The sequence below is a fragment of the Polypterus senegalus genome, chromosome 1 (genome assembly GCF_016835505.1).
Source record: "Polypterus senegalus isolate Bchr_013 chromosome 1, ASM1683550v1, whole genome shotgun sequence".
Lineage (NCBI taxonomy): Eukaryota > Metazoa > Chordata > Cladistia > Polypteriformes > Polypteridae > Polypterus > Polypterus senegalus.
The window spans coordinates 16,703,605-16,730,572 of NC_053154.1; the positions used below are offsets into that span (position 1 = coordinate 16,703,605).

The 26,968-nt window shown below is 39.5% G+C and overlaps 1 protein-coding gene across 2 annotated transcripts in view; it reads right to left on the reverse strand.

The window, feature by feature from the left end:
• The window catches only part of ttc17 (tetratricopeptide repeat domain 17), a 106,685-nt gene that overhangs the window by 76,478 nt on the left and 3,239 nt on the right, over positions 1-26,968 (reverse strand). For both annotated transcript variants that reach the window (XM_039744247.1, XM_039744255.1), the window contains exons 2-7: positions 18,843-18,932; positions 8,221-8,390; positions 7,917-8,028; positions 7,217-7,345; positions 2,352-2,461; positions 1,625-1,772 (exon numbers count right to left, since the gene is read on the reverse strand). In XM_039744247.1, the coding sequence (XP_039600181.1) occupies positions 1,625-1,772; positions 2,352-2,461; positions 7,217-7,345; positions 7,917-8,028; positions 8,221-8,390; positions 18,843-18,932 (759 nt within the window). The remainder of the gene's footprint in view (positions 1-1,624; positions 1,773-2,351; positions 2,462-7,216; positions 7,346-7,916; positions 8,029-8,220; positions 8,391-18,842; positions 18,933-26,968) is intronic.

Here is a 26,968-nt window from a genome sequence, read left to right on the forward strand (position 1 = left end):
TATCTGATAGCAAGTTAATTCAATTTGTGGTTAGCAGGGTGAGAGGCCTATACGGACAGCATTGTTGTTTCAAAATTTTCAGTCATTCTTTCCGTCATCTGGATAGAACTTTACTCTTTCCATTTTTCAAGACTTCCAAATTTGTTGAGAGCCCCTTCTAAAAATGAAATAATTGCCTAAAATGTGTGCTGTTTTGCTATATTCATCCCAAATCACAATTACAACTTGTTTTGCAATGCTGGGAAAGACAGACATAGAGAACATCGAAGCTGGGCTTCACTCTCTTCCTGTATGTCTGTAAGAACATTTCACAGAAGTCAGATTTGCTATGTTCATTTACTGGTCTGGGAGCATGCACTGGTACAGCACATTGCTGCTACCACACAAGGAAACCGCCTGGAATTCCCGGTTGGCAACCCCCGAAAATGACCATCTATCTGTTGCAGCCAGATGTTACGTGGGCGTCTCCTTGGCCTGTTCCAGCCGCTCAGGTCCTTAACAATCAGGGTCCTGCGAGCCAGATCACCCTCGGGGAATCACGCAACATGGCCACAGTGCTGTAACGGACGCTCCCTCAACATGCAGGTAATGTGCCTCATCTGGGACTCCGTGAGCAACCACTCATTCGACACAAAGTCAAACCAGCAGTACCCAAGGATTCTATGGAGAGACACAGTACAAAAGGAGTCAAGTCTTCGTCTCGGGTCACTGGATAGCGTCCATGTCTCGCAACCATATAGCATCAGGACTCTAAAGACACTTGGACCTTTGTCCTTTCCCAGAGATATCAGGAGCGCCACACACCCCTTTCCAGCGACTTCATGACCCCCCCCCATGCTCTCCCAATCGTTCTACTGACTTCATAGGAAGTGTCACCAGAGACATGAATGTCACCGCAGAGGTAAGTAAACATCTCAACAAGGTCGACACTCTCTCCGCAGACAGACACACTGCTGATGGCTGTGTCCAAGAGGTTATTAAAGGCCTGGATCATTTACTAGACACTGAAAAAAATCTACTGAACAATAACTGGTATGGATTTCATAAATTAATGTTATCAATACATTAAAAGTATACGCAGAAATAACAACTTACAAAATATACTGATGCATACAATTTTACCAGCTGTTCAGAAGTTGCTCACTCCAAAGAACTCATGAAATATGAACTCAGCACTGCCTGCTCACCCCATTACCCTCTTTGGCGAGCATACAGTTTTGCTTCTGTTTGTCTAACAAAGAAAAAGGCTCAACATGCACGTCGCCAGGCACATTTGCACACAATCTGGAATCACTGATGTTGCTTCATGCCTGGTGCAAGAAAAAGGCCCATTTCTTTGTCTAACCAAAAAAAAAACGTTTGAGTCTTAAATTTCTATAGATTGTACATATTCTTTACTTAACTAGCCAATCCAATGGAGAAATACTCTTCATACAGTTTTAAAGCAGTTATTGTAAAGGACATGATGAGGTTTCACAACTAAACAAGAAACATAAAAATTTTCCAGTTCAGCCACTTGCACTGTCACGTTCTGCTTTTCTCCTCTATCCCATTGTGGTTAATACATGTGACAGTAAGGCTAGTATGACATTATCTAAGGACAAGTACGTATGAATATACTCACCGCATAGATGTTACCCAGAGTGTAATGGCTAGTCAAGAAATCTGCAGTGATGTCCAAAGCTGCATGGACCAAAATAGCTGCATCAGCAGAGAAATGGGCTCGATGCAACACATTGGCCATGTTGATTAGGGCCACATCTTTGTGTTGCCTGTTAATTGCAAAAAAGGGACAATGAAGGCAAACTACAAATTATTCCAATTCATAAAATAAAATGAAAACGCATTAGTCTGAATGCTAAAAAAAAATACAAAGCCAAAATTAGCAAATAAAAACCATCACAGCACTAAGAACATCATTAGCATACTTGTGTGATACCTACCTGAGAAAACAACAAAACATGTGCTATCATCAAAACATTGAAGAAAAAAAAAAAAGGAAGTTTTATGCAGCATTATTGGACATTATGTTAGAAAACCTAATTAGAACACGCCTGTGTTTAAAGTGCTTAAAATATTTTAACATTTGGAATGGTTTACTAGATGTTGCAAGATTGTGCTCTGTATTTAATACATCAAGCATCACACAATATTAACTACCAATATTTTACAATATTGATTGACACATTTATAATATAAAAAAGGCCTCAAAGTTAATGAAACAAAGTGAATAAAACCTTCTAAACACTTCACTACTCCATCCTCATGTCAAGCAGTCAAAAGATGTCACAAAACTAATGTATTCATTAACAAAAGACTTTAATGACACGTAGACTGAGCAATTCACATACCTGGGCGAAAAGTGAAGTGCACGCAGTGCACATTCCACTACGTGGCGCGGTTCATTTTTCATTCGCCAATAAAAAGCAGCCATGTTATACAACACCCATGAGGAGGAATTCTACAAAAAAAAAATATATACATAATTGAGTATAAGCAATAAAGGACTCCATAAACGACTACAAACTATAACATTTTTATCACTGGCACTCCAAACCTGATGGCGGCCTTCCATACTACTGAAGGATAAGTCTAATTTAAAAAAGTTGTCATAAGCTATAGACAACTCATTTTGTGACATGAATTTTCATCAAAGTATATGAAACAAGAGGGGGCAGTGCAAAAAGAAGGGATTATGCAACACCATCTTTACCTTTCACATACAAACATATTGCATTTTATCTTTTAATCACAAAACTTCATACTTCATGCCCTATGCAACAAACAGCATCGCTTGAAAAAATTTGTAAGAATAATTGACAAGGGTTTATTACAAAAAAAAAACAAACAGAAGCTAATTAGCTTTGGAAGCAAGCCCTGCACATATTTAATCTGCAGGTGCCGGTCATAAAATTAGAATATCATGACAAAGTTGATTTATTTCAGTAATTCCATTCAAAAAGTGAAACTTGTATATTAGATTCATTCATTACACACAGACTGATGTATTTCAAATGTTTATTTCTTTTAATTTTGATGATTAAAACTGACAACAAATGAAAGTCCCAAATTCAGTAACTCGGAAAATTAGAATATAAATTAAGACTGATGCAAAAAAAGGATTTTTAGAAATGTTGGCCAACTGAAAGGTATGAACATGAAAAGTATGAGCATGTACAGCACTCAATATTTAGTTGGGGCTCCTTTGGCCTGGATTACTGCAGCAATGCGGCGCGGCGCGGCGTGGCATGGAGTCGATCAGTCTGTGGCACTGCTCAGGTGTTATGAGAGCCCATGTTGCTCTGATAGTGGCCTTCAGCTCTTCTGAATTGTTGGCTCTGGCGTATTGCATCTTCCTCTTCACAATACCCCATAGATTTTCTATTGGGTTAAGGTCAGGTGAGTTTTCTGGCCAATCAAGAACAGTGATACCTTGGTCCTTAAACCAGGTACTGGTAGCTTTGGCACTGTGTGCAGGTGCCAGGTCCTGTTGGAAAATGAAATCTGCATCTCCATAAAGTTCGTCAGCAGCAGGAAGCATGAAGTGCTCTAAAACTTCCTGGTAGACGGCTGCGTTGACCTTGGACCTCAGATAACACAATGGACCAACACCAGCAGATGACATGGCACCCCAAACCATCACTGACTGTGAAAACTTTACACTGGACCTCAAGCAACGTGGATTCTGTGCCTCTCCTCTCTTCCTCCAGACTCTGGGACCTTGATTTCCAAAGGAAATGCAAAATTTACTTTCATCAGAGAACATAACTTTGGACCACTCAGCAGCAGTTTTGTCTTTAGCCCAGGCGAGACGCTTCTGACGCTGTCTCTTGTTCAAGAGTGGCTTGACACAAGGAATGTGACAGCTCAAACCCATTTCTTTCATACGTCTGTGTGTGGTGGTTCTTGAAGCACTGACTCCAGCTGCAGTCCACTCTTTGTGAATCTCCCCCACAGTTTTCAATGGGTTTTGTGTCACAATCCTCTCCAGGGTACCAGCGGTTATCTCTATTGCTTGTACACTTTTTTCTACCACATCTTGTCCTTCCCTTCGCCTCTCTATTAATGTGCTTGGACACAGAGCTCTGTGAACAGCCAGCCTCTTTAGCAATGACCTTTTGTGTCTTGCCCTCCTTGTGCAAGGTGTCAATGGTCGTCTTTTGGACAACTGTCAAGTCAGCAGTCTTCCCCGTGATTGTGTAGCCTACAGAACTGGACTGAGAGACAATTTAAAGGCTTTTGCAGGTGTTTTGAGTTAATTAGCTGATTAGAGTGAGTGTGGCACCAGGTGTCTTCAATATTGAACCTTTTCACAATATTCTAATTTTCCGAGATACTGAATTTGTAACATTCATTAGTTGTCAGTTATAATCATCAAAATTAAAAGAACAAAAAAACATTTGAAATACATCAGTCTGTGTGTAATGAATGAATCTAATATATGTTTTACTTTTTGAATGAAATTACTGAAATAAATCAACTTTGTCATGATATTCTAATTTTATGACCAGCATCTGTACCTAAGTATGATAGAGTCTAATCACAGTGTTCTTTCCACTTAACTAGAGAGTCAGTCTAGTTCTGCATAATGTAGTGAAAACTGAATAACAACTGTGGTTTGTACAAAAACTGAGAGAAATGGAACAGAGCTGGAGTACTTGTGAAAGAAGAAGACGATTTAAATATGTTCCTAGGACCAGTCAAAGAGTCTGCAGCAAATAGAGAAGCTACAACAATTTACAAGGAATTTAGTTTAGCTGTGTGTATCCAGTTATAAAAACCAAACAACCACTTTTTTATATATGTAGCTTTTATATAATGAACACCAGCACAAAAAGAACATTACAAGCACAGTTGCAAAGTACAACTGTTCAGATTGACTTTTTACAGATGGTGCAGATAATTGGCAGATTAATTAACTGGTCATTATTTAACTGGCAACCAGAGTTCAGCACTTACACCACTTTATCAAATTGCTTACAAACTATGCTGAAAATTCAAACATCCCACTTAATTCAATTTAGGGTACTGGAGGGTCTGACCTATGTCAGCAGAAAGAACTGTGAACGAAACCGAAACCAATCTTGAATGGGAAGACAGTTCATCACAGGTTCTACACACATCCACACAGAGCCGATATAAAATTGCTAATTAACTAATTTAAATATTTCTGAGATGGAATAGCGTCAAGAAAAAAAGACCACTGGCCCACTAGCAAAAGCTGAGGCTAAAAACTGAACTGGGCCAAAATGGACTGGATTAATAAAGTTTGCTTTTATCATTACTATTCATGGTGGCTCCAAAATCCGTATTAAACCCTACTCTCTCTTCTGTTCTTTTTTCGGTTTTCTGTGGTGGCGACCTGCGCCGCCACCACCACCTAATCAAAGCACCGGGATGTAACTATATTGATGGATTAAAGGCCAGAAGTCCACATGACCATCATCATCAAGTCCTTCCATGAGAACCCTGAATACAATGAGGACTGATTGAGGTCATTGATGTCAGTAGAATGCCTAGAGGGGGCTGCCGTCTGGAGTTTTTTTTTGTTTTTTCTGTCCTCCCTGGCCATCGGACCTTACTATTATTCTATGTTTATTAGTGTTCTCTGATTCTAATTCTTACTTTGTCTTTTATTTCTCTTTTCTTCATCATGTAAAGCACTTTGAGCTACATTTGCATGAAAATGTGCTATAGAAATAAATGTTGTTGTTGCTTTTGTATCAAGATATGAGAAAACTGACAGAAAAAAAATTTAAAGATTTAAACTGTTTTATTACTCATGTACTATGCTTTGAAAGAGTATTTAATCTAAATGATGCTTTTTAGATAATAATAGATGTTAAGCTTATAATACATGAAAGTAGCAAAAATGAAACACACAAATATTACTTTTGCAAAGAAATGTATATCTTAATCACGTGTTATAGGCTGTTACATATACACAGTGTAGGGACAAAAGTTCAGATCATGCCAAAGATAGGGAAGAAGGTCTGAACCTGTGCCATCACTGCCAAACTGTTTTAAGAATACTTACTTTCTTATCTTCTTATATAATACGCTACAGTGGCTGTTCATTTGTCTGTCCAGGATTTTAAATCACCTGTAGCAAGAAAACCGTTTGAAGTATTGCCCTAAAATTCGGTACACATATACTACGTGACGTTTATTATGCGCTTTCTGGGTGATGATTTTTATTACTCTTTTTATTTTTATTTTATTATAGAAGCCACTCTCAGCAGCGGGCAGCAGGGCGGCTGTGTGGCGCATGTGTATGGGTTCTGTTCTCATTCTCTACTACCTTCGCCGTCACTTCCTCTACCTCTTCATATCTTAAATCATTCTTGAAGCAGATAGAACATTTAAGTGCCAGCTTAAGAGAAAAATTAAGAAAAAACATACTAAGTAACTGCAACACAAAAACAGACTTAATCAGTTTTAACGCGAAAAGAAAGAAGAGAAGCAGCAAGCGCATCAACCTCTGAGCAAACAAATGCTAAATGGACAGAGAAAGAGCATGAAAAGTAGGAATCAAGTGTATTCACTGAATGTTATCGTGCAGTCTGCTGTTACTGCCTACTTATATTTTGTATTTAATATTTTATCTTTAAATTTATGTCCCTTAATAAATAAGAAAAAAAATTTATATAAAATTTTTCTGTCTCAGTATTTTTGGGTCGTGGGGGGGATTTGTCAATTTAGGAGTTTCCTAAAAGAGTTAAGCAGGGTTAGGGATGTTAAATAAACCCATAAAACAAAGTGCTATGGATATATGATGAGGAAAGACAATAAAAATGTTGGAAAAGAGTGATGGGAATGGAAGTAAAGGGGAAGAGAAAGCGAGAGAGGCCAAAACGGATATAGATTGATAAAGTAAAATAAGATCTGAAGGAAAAGGTCTTGACTGGTGAGGAGGTGCAGAACAGAGCTGTTTGGAGAAGGTTGATCAGGCACAACAACCCCACGCTGAAGCAGGAAAAGATGAAGAAGAAGAAGAATGTAATTAACAGGATATCAGTCTACGACACATCAAATTGACGTATTCAGTAAGTGATTTGCAAAGCTTACAAAATGTACACTTGTTGATATTAAATATTCAAGTTATATTATAAAAAACAGAAATGCTGATTTCTTTTTTTTTTATAATAATGCATAATAAAGCATATGAGTGGTTTTACTGGATGAAAATACCGTTTACTATCTTAAGTATGCTTACTTTTTTCATGGCCTCATGAATTCGATGTCCCACTTCTTCAAAACTCCAATGCTTCAAAGATATGGAATTAAAAATAGAATCTTCTTTAGATAAGAGAGGAGCAGTCAAGTTCACCCTCTCCTGAACACCCTAAGGAAAAAAATAAAATCAAAATACTTTTACTTCAACCCATTCATCCAACTATCCACCTATTCATCTCTTTACTGATTTCACTTTTTTCTGGGGCAGTAAAAAAGAAATGAAGAAAAAAATATGTTTCAGAGTGAGGGTGTGAGATGAAGAATTAAAATTCTAAGACAGTTTTAACACTTTTTGATCAATGTATAATTTTATACGTTATTCTGTTTTTTATAACACTGCACACATAAATCTAAATGTGTTATTTAATAGTTTCCATGTCTTGATTTTTCTTCCAAAATGTAGAAAGTAGTAAAACAGAAAATCCCTTCAATGAGTAGGTGCATCCAAACACTTTACTGGTACAATATATAGGTAAGAGACATGGCAGGACATCACACCATTTATTTTTGTTGTTTTTTAATTTATATTGGCATCCTTCATATTGTAATATACTTAATACAAGAACATGGATGAAGCACCCTTACTTTTTCAAGTACACATTTGAACAAAAGCATGTTTTTTAATATCTGCATTTAAATTTGAATTACGGTCTAATTTGAGAGCCCTTGTGTCTACTCACCCGTAGATGGTGAAAAGCATGAATGCTGTATGGAAGCTCTAGTGCTGTTGTGCAGTCAGGCACCGCTAGGTAAGGAGAAAGAGGCATTCTGGAATCTAAATAGTCTTCTGGACTATAAGAGTAGTACAAACATATTAAAAAAAAATGCTTTGATTTCATAACAACATGAAAGACGACCAATAAATTAAACTTTAATTACACTAAATATTACAAAGTCCTTTTACAAGCTTTACAAGATGCTATTATGTTGTAAATATCCAAATCCAACAAATGACTACGTATTACACAAAAAAAGATTTAATACCTAATGCCTTTACTCTCCAAAGAGATGAAAGTACCATCATAAAGATCAAGATCTCCCAGAGGAACTTTTGCTTTGACACAGTCCAAATCTTCTTTATAATGTCTTTGTTCTAGGCCTGTGTCTCTGTCTTCATTTTCCTCAATGTGGATTTTCTGTGCAACCAGCTGTTTCTAAAGAAAAGTTGCCAACAAAAAATATCTATTATATGAATGTGCATGCATACTTACAAGTAATTTTAAAACGCATACTTTCTCCAGAACATGTTGTGTGATCATCAGCAAATGTAAGTAATCTGTACACATGACAACAAGAACCCCATAAACCTATATGATGGCATTGCTAACTGTACTCACCATACTGAGTCCTGAATACAATGAAGTTCTGACTCTTCTTTGTTTAATGTGCCCATACGACACACTCCAATACCTCAGTCTCACTAAGGTTGGCTTTCTCTCTACATTGTTTGCTTGATGCTTGACAATAATATGCAAAGACACTGGTATTGGAACTCTTAATGAATTCATAAGCTTGCATCAACAGAATATTTGAAAATTTTGAACACTCCTCATATATTCATGCATTTGTTTTTACTGTGAGGAGGAGGTTAGGAGCAGGCACGGATACAGCGCATTGCCGTACCCACCACATGACAAACCAACTCAGGACCCCAGTTTAGGACCCAAGTGCAGCCATGTAAAGGGTGACACCTCAGCACCACACAAGTTCAGATGGAATGGAACCAGTGGGAAGTTTGTTTATGGTGGCTGCAGTGCCAATGCTGCCAACCCCAGGGTTTTTCCCTGTAGGTTGGAGGGCCTACCTACAGGGCTGGGTGCAGATTAACGTCATACCCAGGACGGACATTATTTGATAAAAATTAAGAAGCAGGGTCAATTAGAAATAATTTTAGATAAATGTGATAATTGTGTGTCAGCACAAGCTTATGATGGCATGTCCTATAAGGTTTGGGTGGCAACACACTTATGCAATTTTTGGCTTTACATGCCATGCCATTCCCTCAATATCAATAAATGTAACAACTCCAACTTTGTAAGAAAGCTCAAGGTTTTCAGTTTCAGAAAAGTGAAATTAGTAGGTAAAACAGCAGCTGGGACACCAGGTATTACTTTAAAGGGGTTCTTCAAAAAAAAAAAAAACACATTTGAGCTATCTGAACTGAAAGTGTTGCTCGCTGAGCTCACGCAAGATATAAAGGAAAGCGAGAAGGCTAATGAGAAAGCAACGGCAAAGGCACTTGAGAGACTGAAACAGGAATTAAAACAGGAGATGAAACAGGCCAATGAATGTCTGCGACAGGAAATCCAACAGGCAAATGAAAGGCTGCGACAGGAATTCCAACAGGCAAATGAAAGGCTGCGTCAAGAGGTCCAACTTGAACTTCGACAGGTGCTGGGCAAAATTGAAGAGCGCATTGAGAAAAACTCGGCTAAACTGAGCACGCTTGCTGATCAATTGGAGCATCTTAGTGAGACATTCACAAATCGGATCGAAATAGCCGAACATCTAGCTTCCAGTGCCGAGGAAAGAGCAGTAAATGCCAGTTCGAATGTAAAAACTCGGAGAAAAACTTGGAGACAGACTGGCTGCTTTAGAAGATGGGAATAGAAGGTATAATGTCAGAATTGAAGGCCTGCCGGAGAATCGAGAAAGTTTAAACCCTGTGAAATTCGCAACTGAACTTTTTTCTAAAATAATCGGGGGCGACTTTAAAGCAGAATCTGAGATAGCAGCGGCTTACAGCGCTGATCAAACACCGTCAGACCCGACCAAGATCTTTTATAGTTCGTTTTGAGCGATTATCATTTAAGTTAGAGGTGATGGAACTCCTCAGGAAAAAAGGAAGATATTATATATGAAGATTGCCACATTCGCGTCTTCCCTGACTTCTCTCCAGCAACAGCTATTAAGCGCGCCTTCTATAATATTAAACAGCGGCTACGGCAAGCCAATGTCAAATCGGCCTCCTGTATCCGGCAAAACTGAAAGTGGAATGGCAGGGTCATTTCTATGTTTTCGCTAGCAAGGAGGAGGCAGAAAATGAGTTAAGAAAGCTGATCCGGGACTATTCTGATACATAATTGTGAGTCATGGCGGTAAATGATAAAGCTAGGATTAATAATCTACTGTCTGATCTATTTGTTTTAAAATACGGGTTTTTATCAGCATATATTCTCATATTCTATTATTACTTATTATTATTATTACTTACTTATTACTTATTATTACTTAGTATTACTAGGGCTAAATGTTTATGTTTTATTGTGCTTAATTACGTTTTCCTCCTCTTTTTTCTTTTCTAATTATTTCATGTGTACCCTAAATGAGACTGTTCAATATCATACCCTTGGTTTGCTGTTATTGCTATTACTGCATTAAGACTTGTTATGCTTGTTTTGGACACATCTTTAACACCATCACCTGGGTTTATTATCTGGGGATATCATCTTAATGCACTAAAATTGATGAAGATTATATGTATGTGTATGTGTATGTATGTATGTATATATGTGTGTATGTATATGTATATATATATATATATATATATATATATGTATATGTGTATATATATATATTATATATTAAGTGCAAAATTCTTTTTCTTTTTCCTCTTTTAAAGACTATATTGGTAACAGATATCTCTATCTTTTAACCTTAAAGCGCCACTGCATGGGGGCTTGATGTGCTTTGGACGTGCTCTGTCTCTGTCTCTGGGTATGTCAGAGGACTGGGACTGCATGAAGTGGGTTTTAGCCTCACCTGGGGAGGCAAAAAGGGAGGGTGGGGGTTAAGGGGAAGAGAAAGAGAGCAGGCTTGATCTATATCTAATCTATCATCTCAATCTTTATAATTATAACTATCAACGTAATAATAAGCTGCATGGCAACAACTCTTGGGGGAATAGGAAATTAAGACCTAAACTATTTCACTTCCAGTTAAGACTATAAATGACACCAAAAACTCAGAATCAGTGTCTCCATGATGGGACAGTTAACCGTAAGCTGGAATGTTAAAGGCCTGAATCACGAATTAAAGAGAAAGAAAGTACTTTCTCACCTAACAGGTCTAAATGCTAAAATAGTATTTTTACAGGAAACCCACTTACTAAGTAAGGATCAGTTCCGGCTGCAAAAGACTGGACTGGCCAAATGTTCCATTCTAGTTTTACAAAGAAAACTAGAGGGGTGGGAATTCTCATACATAGAACAGTACCATTTGTAGCATCAGATGTAGTATTGGATCCTGAAGGGAGATATGTGATGGTCATGGGAGACTTATCTAACTGTAAAATGATTTTGATAAATGTTTATGCACCTAATGTTGATGATAAGGAATTTATACAAAATTTATTTGCATCCATTCCCAATCTGAACACTCATAAACTTATAATGGCTGGGGACTTTAATTGTGTTCTAAATCCACTTTTAGATAAGACTTCCTCCACAGGGGGAACGGCAACTAACACCGCAAAGATAATTACAAAGTTTATAACTGATCACAACTTATCAGATCCCTGGAGGTTTTTAAACCCAAATTCAAGAACATATTCTTTCTACTCACCAGTACATCATTGCTACTCAAGGATTGATTACTTCTTTATAGATAATAACTTCTTGCCTAAGATTAAATCTTGTAAATACGATGCTATTGTTATTTCAGACCATGCTCCGATGATCTTGGAGCTGAAATTACTAAGCCCCATACACTCACCCGCAGATGCGCCTCAATCCGCTTCTATTAGCTGACGAGAATTGTACTGAATTTATATCCAAACAAATTGAATTCTTTCTAGAGACAAATACATCCCCTGAGATCTCTGCAGGAATACTCTGGGAAACTCTTAAGGCCTTCTTAAGAGGACAGATTATCTCATATCTTTCCCACAGAAATAAATCCGAAGCGAAGAAAGTAGCAGAGATAAAAAGCGAAATTACTAAAATAGATGAAGAACATGCCAGACTACCAAGCGAGACTCTACATAAGAGGAGGCAGGCTCTACATTCAGAATTAAACCTCTTGACAACTAAAGAAACCGAACAACTAATTTACAAATCCAGACATCATTATTATGAACATGGAGAGAAAGCTAATAAGCTTTTAGCGCAACAAATTCACAAGCAAGATGCATAACGCAATCTCGTAATTACTAACACGAATGGAGATAAAATCATCGAACACAAAAATATAATGTACACTTTTAGAGACTACTATAAATCCCTATATACTACTGAGTTTAAAGAAGACAATATACAATCTAATGCATTTCTGGATAAATTACAGATACCACAAATTGGCGCTTTTAGTGTGGAGGAACTCGATAAACCTCTGTCATTATCAGAATTACTGGATGCTATAAAGTCACTCCAAGGTGGAAAAGCAGCAGGCCCTGACGGCTACCCTGCAGAGTTTTACAAGAAATTCTCCGCTCAGCTAGCCCCCCTCCTATTAGCAACATTTACAGAAGCCAGAGATAACCAATCTCTTCCACAAACCTTTCGCCAAGCACTAATCACTGTCTTTCCAAAACAAAATAAGGACTTATTACAATGTGCATCATACAGACCAATTTCACTTCTGAATAACGACGTTAAAATACTCTCTAAAATCATAGCTAGAAGGATGGAGAAAGTGCTCCCTCAGTAATATCACAAGACCAAACTGGATTTATTAGGGGCCGACACTTATCTTCAAATCTTGACGCCTGTTTAATGTAATATACTCACCAACTAAATCAAACACCCCAGAAATATTATTATCATTGGATGCAGAAAAAGCATTCGACATGATTGAATGGAAATACCTTTTACTATTTTGGAGAAGTTTGGGTTTGGCCCAACATTTGTGCATGGATTAAATTACTGTATACTAACCCAGAAGCTTCAGTTTGCATCAATAACATTTGCTCAGACTACTTTAAACTAGAGCGTGGCACAAGACAAGGATGCCCTTTGTCACCACTGCTGTTTGCAATTGCCATTGAACCACTGGCAATACATTGTCGAAATACTGATCAGATAAAGGGGATTAGCAGAGAAGGACTGGAACAGAAAATCTCATTATATGCAGATGACATGGTACTGTATATATCGGACCCAGAAAATTCTGTGCCTGCAGTCTTAGCAGCACTCACAGAATTTCAAAAGCTCTCTGGTCTCAGAATTAATCTGAATAAAAGTGTACTCTTTCCGTGAATTCAAGCATATAATATTAGATTAGACACCCTTCCTTTTATCATTGCAGAACAGTTTAAATACCTCGGGTAAACATCACAAGTAAACATAAAGCTCTTTATCAACAAAATTTATCGTCTGCATGGAAAAAATTAAACAAGACTTGCATAGATGGTCAACCCTTCATCTCACACTAGCTGGAAGAATTAACACTGTTAAGATGAATATTCTTCCTAAGCTCCTTTTTATTTCAAAACATACCAATATACATTAATAAATCGTTCTTTAAGCAATTAGATTCAACAATAACCTCATTTATGTGGAATTCTAAACACCCACGCATCAAAAGAGCGACCCTACAAAGACAAAAGGCAGAAGGTGGCATGGCTCTACCTAACTTCCAGTTTTATTACTGGGGCAAATATACAGTCGATAAGAACCTGGACACAAATAGAAGAACATACACAGGCATGGACCGCAATAGAAGTAAAATCCTGCAGTACTTCTTTGTATTCCTTGCTTGTGCTCCAATAAACACACGTTATCGGCAATACACTAATAACCCAATTGTGCTCCACTCACTTAGAATCTGGAACCAATGTAGAAAGCATTTTAAGACGGAGAAGCTTCTTTCTGTGGCACCCTGCAAAAGAACCACCTCTTTCAACCCTCACAAACATATGCAGTTTTAATATCTGGAAAAATTTGGAATTAACTTGCTTAGAGATCTTTATATAGACAACGTCTTTGCATCCTATGAACAATGACATTCCAAATTTAACATTCCAGCTACAAATTTCTTTCACTATCTTCAAATCAGGAACTTTGTTAAACAGAACCTTCCAGATTTTCCTCATCTTGCACCCTCATCCACGCTGGAAAAATTATTGCTCAATTTCAAGGAGTTAGACTCCATCTCTACAATATATAAAATCCTTTTACAATCCCTTCCTTTCAAAGATCCAAGAGGACACTGGGAAAATGACCTCTCAATTAATATATCAGAAAAGGAGTGGAAAGTAGCAATGCAGAGAATTCACTCAAGCTCCATATGCGCAAAGCATACAATTATACAACTCAAAATTATATATCGAGCACATCTGTCTCGACTAAAACTCTCAAAATGTTTCCAGGGCATGATCCAACCTGCGAACGTTGCAACCAAGCCCCAGCCTCACTAGGTCACATGTTCTGGGCCTGCACCAAATTAACATTATTCTGGACAAAAATTTTTAATTACCTCTCAGACAGTCTTGGACTCACAATCCCTCCTAACCCATTAACAGCTGTGTTTGGGGTTCTTCCAGAGGGTCTTAAAGTGGAGAAAGACAAACAAATTGTGATTGCATTCACTACACTGTTGGCACGCAGACTTATTCTGATAAACTGGAAGAACCCAAACTCTCCTCTTTAAGTCAGTGGGAAACTGATGTGTTATATTATTTAAAATTGGAAAAAATCAAATACTCAGTTAGAGGATCCGTACAGACTTTCTTCAAAACATGGCAGGATCTAATCAGTAATATTTTGAAATGAGTTTATAAAGCACAGAGAATTTGTTGATTTAGGTATTTTTAAAGCCTTAAATTTTACACCATTTGGCTTGCTCTCTCTCTCAAGGGTGGGGATCGATCTGTTCTTAGCATAATTCTTTTTTTTTGTAAAAACTTGATTGCTATGTATTGATTGTAATAAAATTAATAAATAAATTAAAAAAAAAAAAAAAACAAGGGGACACAGTTGATTAATGGTAATTTTTGCAAACATTACCTTTTTTTTCCTTCACAGAACCAAAAAACTTTAATAAATTAAGAAACAGCGAGCCAGATAGTAATATTTGGAGCCATTCAAGTTTCAGTAATGAAATAGGTTTTGAAGAGCTATGGCAGGCTAAATGAATGGTAGTATTTGTATATTTTAGCCAAAGCAAAAAATTGGTTTAAGTTAAATATCTCCTGCAATGAAAATCTGGAACAACTGAAGCTGGATAAAGCATACCAGGCTTGTACATAGCATGGCATGTCTACCTCTACATTTTTTAACAAACAACTGCATTCTAATTTTTCACTGTGCACATGGAATCTAATCCTTCAACTTAGAATGTTCATATTTCTTCTTTTAGAATATAACCAGCTCTGGATGCTTAGGTATGACTTATAAAGCTCCAAAGATATAATGCTGTCACTCTGTGCAATTTAGCTTATAACAGTATTGAGTTTGTTAATTTACATTAAAGCAACTTAATAAATATTATCAAAAAAGCAAAGTTAAAAGACTATTGCAAAGAATTTATAATATATATATATATATATATATATATATATATATATATATATATATATATATATAAACTGCTCAAAAAAATTAAAGGAACACTTTGAAAACACATCAGATCTCAATGGGAAAAAGAAATCCTCCTGGATATCTATACTGATATAGACTGGGTAATGTGTTAGGAACGAAAGGATGCCACATCGTTTAATGGAAATGAAAATGATCAACCTACAGAGCCCTGAATTCAATGACGCCCCAAAAATCAGAGTGAAAACATTATGTGGCAGGCTAGTCCATTTTGCCAAAATTTAATTGCAGCAACTCAAAATTGTACGCAGCACTTTGTATGGCCCCTGTGTTCTTGTATACATGCCTGACAACATGTGCATGCTTCTAATGAGATGACAGATGGTGTTGTGGGGGATCGCCTCCCAGATCTGGACCAGGGTATCACTGAGCTCCTAGACAGTCTGAGGTGCAACCTGGTGGCATTGGATGGATCAAAACATAATGTCCCAGAGGTGTTCTATTGGATTTAGGTCAGGAAAGTGTGGTGGCCAGTCAATGGTATCAATTCCTTCATCCTCCAGGAACTGCCTGCATACTCTCACCACATGAGGTCAGGAATTGTCGTGCACCAGGAGCCACTGTACCAGCATACGGTCTGACAATGGGTCCAAGGATTTCATCCTGATACCTAATGGCAGCCAAGGTGCCTTTGTCAAGCCTGTAGCGGTCTGTGTGACCCTCCATGGATATGCCTCCCAGACAATCATTAACCCACCACCAAACTGCTCATGCTGAATGATGTTACAGGCAGCATAATGTTCTCCATGGCTTCTCCAGACCCTTTCACTTCTGTCACGTGCTCAGGGGTGCATCTGCCAATTCTGGTATTCTATGGCGAATGCCAATCAAGCTGCATGCTGCTGGGCAGTGAGCTCAGGGCCCATTAGAGGACATGGGGCCCTTGGGTCACCCTCATGAAGTCTTTCTGGTTGTTTGGTCAGAGACATTCACACCAGTGGCCTGCTGGAGGTCATTTTGTAGGGCTCTGGCAGTGCTCATCCTGTTCTTCCTTGCCCAAAGGAGCAGATACTGGTCCTGCTGATGGGTTATGGACCTTCTATGGCCCTCCCAGCTCTCCTAGAGTAACTGCTTGTCTCCTAGAATCTCCTCCATGCCCTTGAGACTGTGCAGGAGACACAGCAAACCTTCTGGCAATAACACATATTGATGTGCCATCCTGGAGAAGTTGGACTACCTGTGCAACCTCTGTAGGGTCCAGATATCGCCTCATGCTACCAGTAGTGACACTGACTGTAGCCAAATGCAAAACTAGTGAAGATTCAGTCAGAAAAGATGAGGATGGAAAAATGTCAGTGGCCTCCACCTGTTAAACCCTTCATTCCTGTTTTGGGGGTCATCTCATTGTTGCCCCTCTAGTGCATCTGTTGTTAATTTCATTAACACCACAGCAGCTGAAACTGATTAACAACCCCCTCTGCTACTTAACTGACCAGATTAATATCCCATAAGTTTCATTGACTTTATGCTATACTCTGATTAAAAAGTGTTCCTTTAATTCTTTTGAGCAGTATATATATATATATATATATATATATATATATATATATATATAATCCTACATCTGTCTGTCCAATTTTCATGAGAGAACTACCTAGCGGATTTAGATCGGTTCTTTTCTATAATTTGCTTGAACATTCTGGTTGATTTTGCGACTTCTCTCATCACACTAAGTATCATAGTTCGGTTGTGGTACCAAATTATTCACGTGAATCCAAGAGACAGGTTGCGGGCCGAGGAAAGGGGGAGGCAGGACCTCAGTAGTTGAGAGCCAGGCAGGACCCTCCTCATTTATACTCCAGCCTACGTTCAAGTCACTCTACCTCTCGCCACATGTTAGAGCGTACCTTGCCTCTGCTTAGCTAGTGATATGCGTTTGTTCAGCACACATTATCATCTAGAGATGGTTAAAGAGTAATGTTTGACGTTTTTGAAAGAGAGTTCAGAGCTATGTGATATCACGGCCATGTTCTTTTATCCCCACGTGGGGGACACTCTCCCATCAGAGCTGAACATGATCAGGTACGGTGCCAACGTTTGACGTTGGAGCGTACCTACCTTCCGCTTGGCCAGAGATACCTTCCCAGCTTTTTGCATTTTTGGCAAAGAGATCACAACTACATTCTCGCCCCGACAGAAAAATGAAAAATATTGTATATCAAGGGGCCCTCGGATATGAAAGCTATCAATATAAATTCTTCTCAATACAAATTATTTCATTTTTTTTTTTGATTTTTCAAGTTTGTCCTGCTTCACTACTACACAGGTGGAGCCACGGAGAACAGTTAGTATAACATAATTTGAGGAAATGTCGCCTGGAACATGGCTAACTTGACACTCTAATAAACGATTAACCAATATTTACAACGCTTTATCTTTTTATATAATACGCTACCGCGGTTGTTCATTTGTCCGTAGACCTATTGACCTGAAATTTGCTACACATATGTGACGTCTACTATCCGCTTTTGGGGTGATGATTGACCTCCAAGGTTATTCCTCTTTTTATTTTTATTTTATTTTATTGTAGAATCAACTCTCGGCAGCGGCCAGCAAGGTGACCATGGGGCACATACGTACGGACGCCGTTCTCATTTCCTACCACCTTCATATCTTAAATCATTCTTGAGGCAGATTGAAGACTTAAGCGCCAGCTTATGTGAAAAATGAAAGAAAACGTACTAAGTAATTGCAACACAAACTCTGACTTAATCAGTTTTCCTGCGAAAAGATGCCAATTACACAAGAGAAGAAGCTGGCCGCTAGGGTGAAGGAAAGAGGAGCTGCTCAGGAAGCAGCAAGTGCATCAACCTCTGAGCAAATGAATGCTAAACATACAGAGAAAGAGGAGGAAAACTAGGAAATGCTCAAGTCAAGTGGATTCACAGCACTATATCGTGCAGTGTGCCGTTACTGGTATATTTATATCACAAATTGAATATTAGACTAAAAAGGGGTAAGAGCTGCACAGGCTCTTCATGGAATATCAGTGATTTATATATGTTTGGAGAAATGGCATCTTTCAGGACTATGTAGCATAAAAGTTCACCTCAGAATTATCAGATTAATTACCTCAAGCTCTTTCAGGTAGCTCACTCTTGCCTCTTGTCTCATAAAAATCACAAGGTCATGAGGATGTTTTAAATTTAATGAAGAATCAACCTTAAACAAAAAAAAAAAACACAAATTAATATTTCTAATATCATATATATTATACATACTAACCAGTTCCAGAATTTGAGAAAAATAACAACATACACATTACCTGTATTACAGTTTAAGCCAAATAAAGTTTAATCACCTCTGACATTAAACATAACAAAGTGATCGACTATAAACTATAAATAAAATAACTTTCCTTAAACTTACTTAGTCCTGGGACATGGCATAATCCAAGTCTACACAGAATGCCAGACCAGTCCTGGCCTATTCAAATACTCGCATGCACAAACCCATCCACAAAGCTTGCCAATTAAAATGGAGGCTAGGGATCTGCACTGGCAATTAGAAGGTTGCCAGTTTGAATTCTGTTAACCCCTGAAGTGACTCTCCTCCATTGGGACCTTGGGCATGGCTCTTAACCTGCAGTTGCTTCGTCCCGGGTATGACGTTAATGTGCATCCAGCCCTGCAAGCAGGTCCTCCAGCTTAGAGGGAAAATATAGGGTTTGGTGGCAGGACTGGCACTCCAGCCACTGTAAAAAAACTTGACACACTCTCAGTGTGGTACTGAGGTGTCACCTGCTGCACTCGGGTATCGATCCAGGTGGTTCTTTGTGTGGTGGGTGCGGCAACGCGCTAAGAGTGCATGCCAAGTCATTGCATCTTTGGGAAGTGGGAGGACAACCAGGATACCTGCATAAGAACCAACCACACAAGTAAGCTCTACAGGTGCCAGTCATAAAATTAGAATATCATGACAAAGTTGATTTATTTCAGTAATTCCATTCAAAAAGTGAAACTTTCTTTTAATTTTGATGATTATAACTGACAACTAATGAAACTCCCAAATTCAGTACCTCGCAAAATTAGAATATCAATTAAGACAAATGCAAAAAAAGGATTTTTAGAAATGTTGGCCAACTGAAAGGTATGAACATGAAAAGTATGAGCATGTACAGCACTCAATATTTAGTTGGGGCTCCTTTGGCCTGGATTACTGCAGCAATGCGGCATGGCATGGAGTCGATCAGTCTGTGGCACTGCTCAGGTGTTATGAGAGCCCATGTTGCTCTGATAGTGGCCTTCAGCTCTTCTGAATTGTCGGCTTGTATTGCATCTTCCTCTTCACAATACCCCATAGATTTTCTATGGGGTTAAGGTCAGGCGAGTTTACTGGCCAATCAAGAACAGGGATACCTTGGTCCTTAAACCAGGTACTGGTAGCTTTGGCACTTTGTGCAGGTGCCAGGTCCTGTTGGAAAATGAAATCTGCATCTCCATAAAGTTCGTCAGCAGCAGGAAGCATGAAGTGCTCTAAAACTTCCTGGTAGGCAGCTGTGTTGACCTTGAACCTCAGAAAACACAACCATCACTGACTGGAAACTTTACACTGGACCTCAAGCAACATGGATTATGTGCCTCTCCTCTCTTCCTCCAGACTCTGGGACCTTGATTTCCAAAGGAAATGCAAAATTTACTTTCCTCAGAGAACATAACTTTGGACCACTCAGCAGCAGTCCAGTCCTTTTTGTCTTTAGCCCAGGCGAGACGCTTCTGACGCTGTCTCTTGTTCAAGAGTGGCTTGACACAAGGAATGCGACAGCTGAAGGCCATGTCTTGCATACGTCTGTGCGCGGTGGTTCTTGAAGCACTGACTCCAGCTGCAGTCCACTCTTTGTGAATCTCCCCCCAGTTTTCAATGGGTTTTGTTTCACAATCCTCTCCAGGGTACAAGCGGTTATCCCTATTGCTTGTACACTTTTTTCTACCACATCTTGCCTTCCCTTCACCTCTCTATTAATGTGCTTAGACACAGAGCTCTGTGAACAGCCAGCCTCTTTAGCAATGACCTTTTGTGTCTTGCCCTCCTTGTGCAAGGTGTCAATGGTCGTCTTTTGGACAACTGTCAAGTCAGCAGTCTTCCTCATGATTGTGTAGCCTACAGAACTCGACTGAGAGACAATTTAAAGGCTTTTGCAGGTGTTTTGAGTTAATTAGCTGATTAAAGTGTGGCACCAGGTGTCTTCAATATTGAACCTTTTCACAATATTCTAATTTTCCGAGATACTGGATTTGGGTTTCAGTTATAATCATCAAAATTAATAAAAATAAACATTTGAAATACATCGGTCTGTGTGTAATGAATGAATCTAATATACAAGTTTCACTTTTTGAATGGAATTACTGAAATAAATGAACTTTGTCATGATATTCTAATTTTATGACCGGCACCTGTACATAAACAGTAACTACTGGATTCTGAGCCAGAACATCGGATTCATGAAGAATAAATATTACTATATCACCTTAAACCTATAAATATATAAAATGAATCTAGGCTAAGAAAATAACCAATTAACCTAACAGACGTCTTTTCTGTTTAGGTGAATAACCTTATTTTCAAATTATCAAGCTTGTGATAATGGAAAGTGCAATTCATCGTGTATCCCTTTTCTAAACTCATTAACACATGCAGAGTGTGAGTAAAATTCTCTAAACAAATTCGGCAAAGAAGAATTACTGATCTGTGGCTCATGCACATGATACCTAAAGCGCCACATTCACCTCATAACACTTACATACACAAAGTACAAAATAATTAGCAAAACAGAAAAATTACAATATAAAGAAAAAGAAAAAACTGCAACTCCTGTGTTGCCACATGCTCCAAATACTTTCTCTTACCTTGTTAGAGCCTGTCTTATCACTCTCGACTAGCTTGTGCATCATTATAAAGTATTACACCTCAACCTTCCATATCCCCAGTTCTCTTTATATGGCCTCCACTTTTACTGTCACTAAATGGTTTGTAACAGGAAGGCGACTTTAAGATAACCATTCAGATCAGATCTCAATCTGTTCCTCGGAGAGTCGCAGTCAGGGCAGCTGATGGAACAGTCCTTACGGGTGACTCTGCAGTTGTGACCAACCGGGCTGGCTACTTTAAGTTTAAATCTGATCCTCTGACTAGGATGTTGGAGATCTCTGGGTCCACAATTCTTGAGGCTGATCCTCCAATTAGCTGTGAACCACCCAGACTCGCAGAGACTGCACAGATGGTGAACCAGCTGAAGGTAGGGAAGGCTGCAGGGATCTGTGGTATCTCAGGTGACCTTCTCCAGGCTACTGGTAAGGCTGTCCTCCTGGCATTGCTAGAAATCTTTGCATCCATTTGGGAGACTGGCATCATCCCAACTGACTGGAAAACAGGACTTGTCATCCCTATCTGGAAAGGGAATGGTGACCACCTGAACTGCAGCAACTACAAGGGAGTTAACACTGCTCTCTGTGCCTAGTAAGGTCATTGCTTGAATCCTCATCAACAGGATCTGTGATCACTTGCTCATCTACCAGCGACCAGAGCAGTCTGGTTTAAAGCTAAAGATGTCTACCAGTTACTGAATCCAGGCATTGATGGTTCTTATTGAAAGCAAATGTGAATATCGGCAGAGTTTCTTTGCACCCTTTGGTGACTTTCATAAAACATTCAACTAAGCTGATTGAGCTGCCCTGTGGGACATCGTTGAGTTTTTGCTTGATCTCCCCAAACTTGCTTGAAATCATGGCTGGTCTGTACACTGGTACTGTGAGTGCTGTGCAGAGTTGAGGCAGAGAAGCTGTGCATTTTTCTCAGTTGATTCTGGGGTTCGTCAGCGGTGTGTTCTGCTCCTACTCTGTTCAATGCTTGCATGGATTGGGTGTGGGGCAGAGAAACACGGATCTTGACTTTGCTGACAAAGGCTCTCGAGGAAATGAGCGAAGAGTTCGAGTTTGCGAGAGTTCCGTTTCATGTACTCACAACTGTAAAGCTACTTTTTCCCACCCCTGTATATACATACACAAACAAAGAGACAGACAGACAGACACTTTATTAATCCCAAGGGGAAATTCACATAATCCAGCAGCAGTATACTGATACAAAGAAACAATATTAAATTAAATAGTAATAAAAATGAAATGAATTAAAATAAAATTAATGTTCGCATTTACTCCCCCGGGTGGAATTGAAGAGTCGCATAGTGTGGGGGAGGAACGATCTCCTCAGTCTGTCAGTGGAGCAGGACGGTGACAAAAGTCTGCCACTAAAGCTACTCGTCTGTCTGGAGATGACACTGTTCAGTGGATGCAGTGGATTCTTCATGATTGACAGGAGTTTGCTTAGTGCCCGTCGCTCTGCCACAGATGTTAAACTGTCCAACTTTAATCCTACAATAGAGCCTGCCTTCTTAACAAGTTTGTCCAGGCGTGAGGCGTCTTTCATCTTTATGCTGCCACCCCAGCACACCACCACGTAGAAGAGGGCACTCGCCACAACCGTCTGGTAGAACATCTGCAGCATCTTACTGCAGATGTTGAAGGATGCCAACCTTCTCAGAAAGTATAGTCTGCTCTGAGCTTTCTTACATAGAGCATCAGTATTGGCAGTCCAGTCCAATTTGTCATCCAGCTGCACTCCCAGATATTTATAGGTCTGCACCCTCTGCACACAGTCACCTCTGATGATCACAGGGTCCATGAGGGGCCTAGGCCTCCTAAAATCCACCACCAGCTCCTTGGTCTTGCTGGTGTTAAGGTGTAAGTGGTTTGAGTCGCACCATTTAACATATACAGTTGTGCTCATAGGTTTACATACCCTGGCAGAACTGGTAAAATATTGGCCATTGTTTGGAATATATTATAATCATGCAAAGGAAAGCTTTCCTTTTAATTAGGGAGTGTGTACAGGCTAAGCAATTTATGATCATATAATTGTGAGTGCCCTTTTTAAATCATAATGATAACTGAAATCACCCAAATGGGCATGATCACATGTTTACACACCCTTGAATGTTGGGGCTGATAATACACACACAAGCTGACACAAACAGGTTCAAATTAGGGGTAAGTAAGAGAGACCACCCACACTTGTAACTTCTTTGATTGTAATCGGTGTCCGTGTATAAACAGTCAATTTAAATTCCTCTTGATAACAAACCATGGGGAAAACAAAAAAAGTCTCAAAGGCCAAGAAAAAAAAGGTTGTTGAACGGTATAAATCAGGAAAAAGGATATAAAAATAGATAGATATATAGATAGACAGACAGACAATATATATAGATAGATATATTGTGGCGGACGGCCGGGCACGGACGCCCCTTCGATGTGTATTCGGGGCGAGCAGCCCTGGACGGTGGATGGCCGTCCCTTGGGTTGAAGCGGTGCCTCAATCTCTCGCAGGGCTACATGGGAGATGGAGTTTTCCACAGCCCTGCTGGGGTCTGGGGTGGCCATCAAGGGGCGCGGCATGGGTCCCTGAGCCCAGCTGGACTAATCTTCACCCCACCCGGGAGTGCAACCAAGCACCTGGAGCACTTCCAGGTGGGCCAGAAAAGGAGCCAGCAACCACCACTCAGCGGCCAGAGTCGGGTGGAAGGAGGACAAAGCTGTGGAGGAGTGGTGGTTAAAGAGAGAGGAGGGTACTGTGGTGTAGTTTGTGCTTGGGACTGTGTTGTGGCAGGAGGGATTACAGGGAAGACGTGCCCTCCAGCTGAAGAAAAATAAAAAGTCTTTTATTTTATATGTGCCTCTCATGTCCAGACTGTGCCAGGTCGGGAGCAATATAGCGCCTTTCTTACTATATATTATACATATAAAATAAATATATATAAAAAATTATATATATATATATATATATACACACACACATACACACAGTGCATCCAGAAAGTATTCACAGCGCATCACTTTTTCCACATTTTGTTATGGCACAGCCTTATTCCAAAATGGATTAAATTCATTTTTTTCCTCAGGGAGCTAGAGTTCGGAGGGAGTTGGACAACAGTTGAGGAGGATGACAAGAAGGAGACAGAAGACAATGGTGACCTTTTTGATTGTCTAGTGCAGGGGTGCGCACACTTTTTCGGCTTGCGAGCTACTTTTAAAATGACCAGGTCGAAATGATCTACCTACATTAAAAATGCTATATCTATATCTATAGCATATATATATATATATAGCATATATATGAGTATACTTTATACATAAAATATATGTTGTCGTACCTTGCATAACTGAATAACCTTTATGGCACAATAATAATTCAACACATTTATGGTCACTACAGTATTTGGATCTAATAATCTTCATGTGGGAAAGGGTCCAAAAAAACAATTCAAAGTGAACTGTATGATAATGAGCTCCCCAGGCTCTAAGGTGGTAAAAAAAAAAAAAGCCCCCAACTAAAAAATTTCTACCACCATGTGTTACAGTTGCTATCAGGTACTTTTGGTCAAATGCTGTCTTTGATTTTGCCAAAAATGTCCTCTAGTCCTATGACCAAGTGACTCTTCTCTTTGCCTCATTTGTCCAGAACAATTTCTTACAGATTGTGACCTGGGGGTCTCATATACTTGAGCGTTAAAATATGCGTATTCCAAACTGGAAAATACTTATACCAAAAAAAAATAAATTTATAAAACTGGGTATACACTAATCTTTATGACATTTATCTTTACCTTTTGTTTTGTCTTGGTAGAGCTCTCGATTGCTCACGCCCTCGACCCTCTGCAGTTCGCATACCAGGAGAAAGTGGGAGCGGAGGATGCCATCATCTACATGCTACACCGATCCCTCTCCCACTTGGACAGAGGCAGTGGTGCTGTAAGAATGATGTTTCTGGACTTCTCTAGCACCTTCAACACCATCCAACCTCTGCTCCTTAGGGACAAGCTGACAGAGATGGGAGTAGATTCACACCTGGTGGCATGGATCGTGGACTATCTTACAGACAGACCTCAGTATGTGCGTCTCGGGAACTGCAGGTCTGACATTGTGGTCAGCAGCACAGGAGCACCGCAGGGGACTGGACTTTCTCTGGTCCTGTTTAGTCAACATACATCGGACTTCCAATACAACTCAGAGTCCTGCCACGTGCAAAAGTTCCCTGACGACACTGCTATTGTGGGCTGCATCAGGAGTGGGCAGGAGGAGGAGTATAGGAACCTAATCAAGGACTTTGTTAAATGGTGCGACTCAAACCACCTACAACTGAACACCAGCAAAACCAAGGAGCTGGTGGTGGATTTTAGGAGGACCAGGCCCCTCATGGACCCCGAGATCATCAGAGGTGACTGTAGTGAGCGCCCTCTTCTACACGATGGTGTGCTGGGGAGACAGCATAAAGAAAAGGGACACCTCACGCCTGGACAAACTGGTGAAGTGGGCAGGCTCTATTGTAGGCACAGAGCTGGACAGTTTGACATCTGTGGCACAGCAACGGGCGCTGAGCAGACTCCTGTCAATCATGAAGAATCCACTGCATCCACTAAACAGGATCATCTCCAGACAGAGGAGTAGCTTCAGCAACAGACTGCTGTCACCGTCCTGCTCCAACTGGCAGACTGAGGAGACACCACACTATGCGACTCTTCAGTTCCACCCGGGGGGTAAACGTTAACATTATACAAAGTTACTGTACTGTAATACCTGCATTGTTATCACTCTTTAATTCGATATTGTTCTTTATCAGTATGCTGCTGCTGCTTCAGGATGTGAATTTCGCCTTGGGATTAATAAAGTATCTATCTATCTATTTTCCCCTTTTGTATTATTAATTTGTAGCCTTTGTCAGAATGCCTCAAATCTCCCAGACTTCCTTACCTCTGTCTATAAGGTATTGTACTTTATAACTTCTCCCCACCTTCCCTTCTACATCTATAATCTCAGGTAATTAGGTGTAGTAAAAGACAAGCAGGAGTTAAGTTACACTTTAAGTAATGTATTATTGATAATATTCATAAATAATAACAATATGCAAAGTACATTTGAATACTGGCAACCATACAACATGATATGTGCTGATGTGTAGTTTCAGGTGGCACACAGACTTGGTAGTTACTTAAAATGTCTCTAGTTTAGTCCTCATTTGTGGTCATCTTTCTTCAGAACAGGCCGCGTGCCTGTCTTAATATGGCAGCCGAGCTGTGCTCTTCATTGTGTTGTCCTTTTCAGTTTATGGTGTGTGATGCTCCTTCATTATTTGGTCAGAGAGAGAGAGAG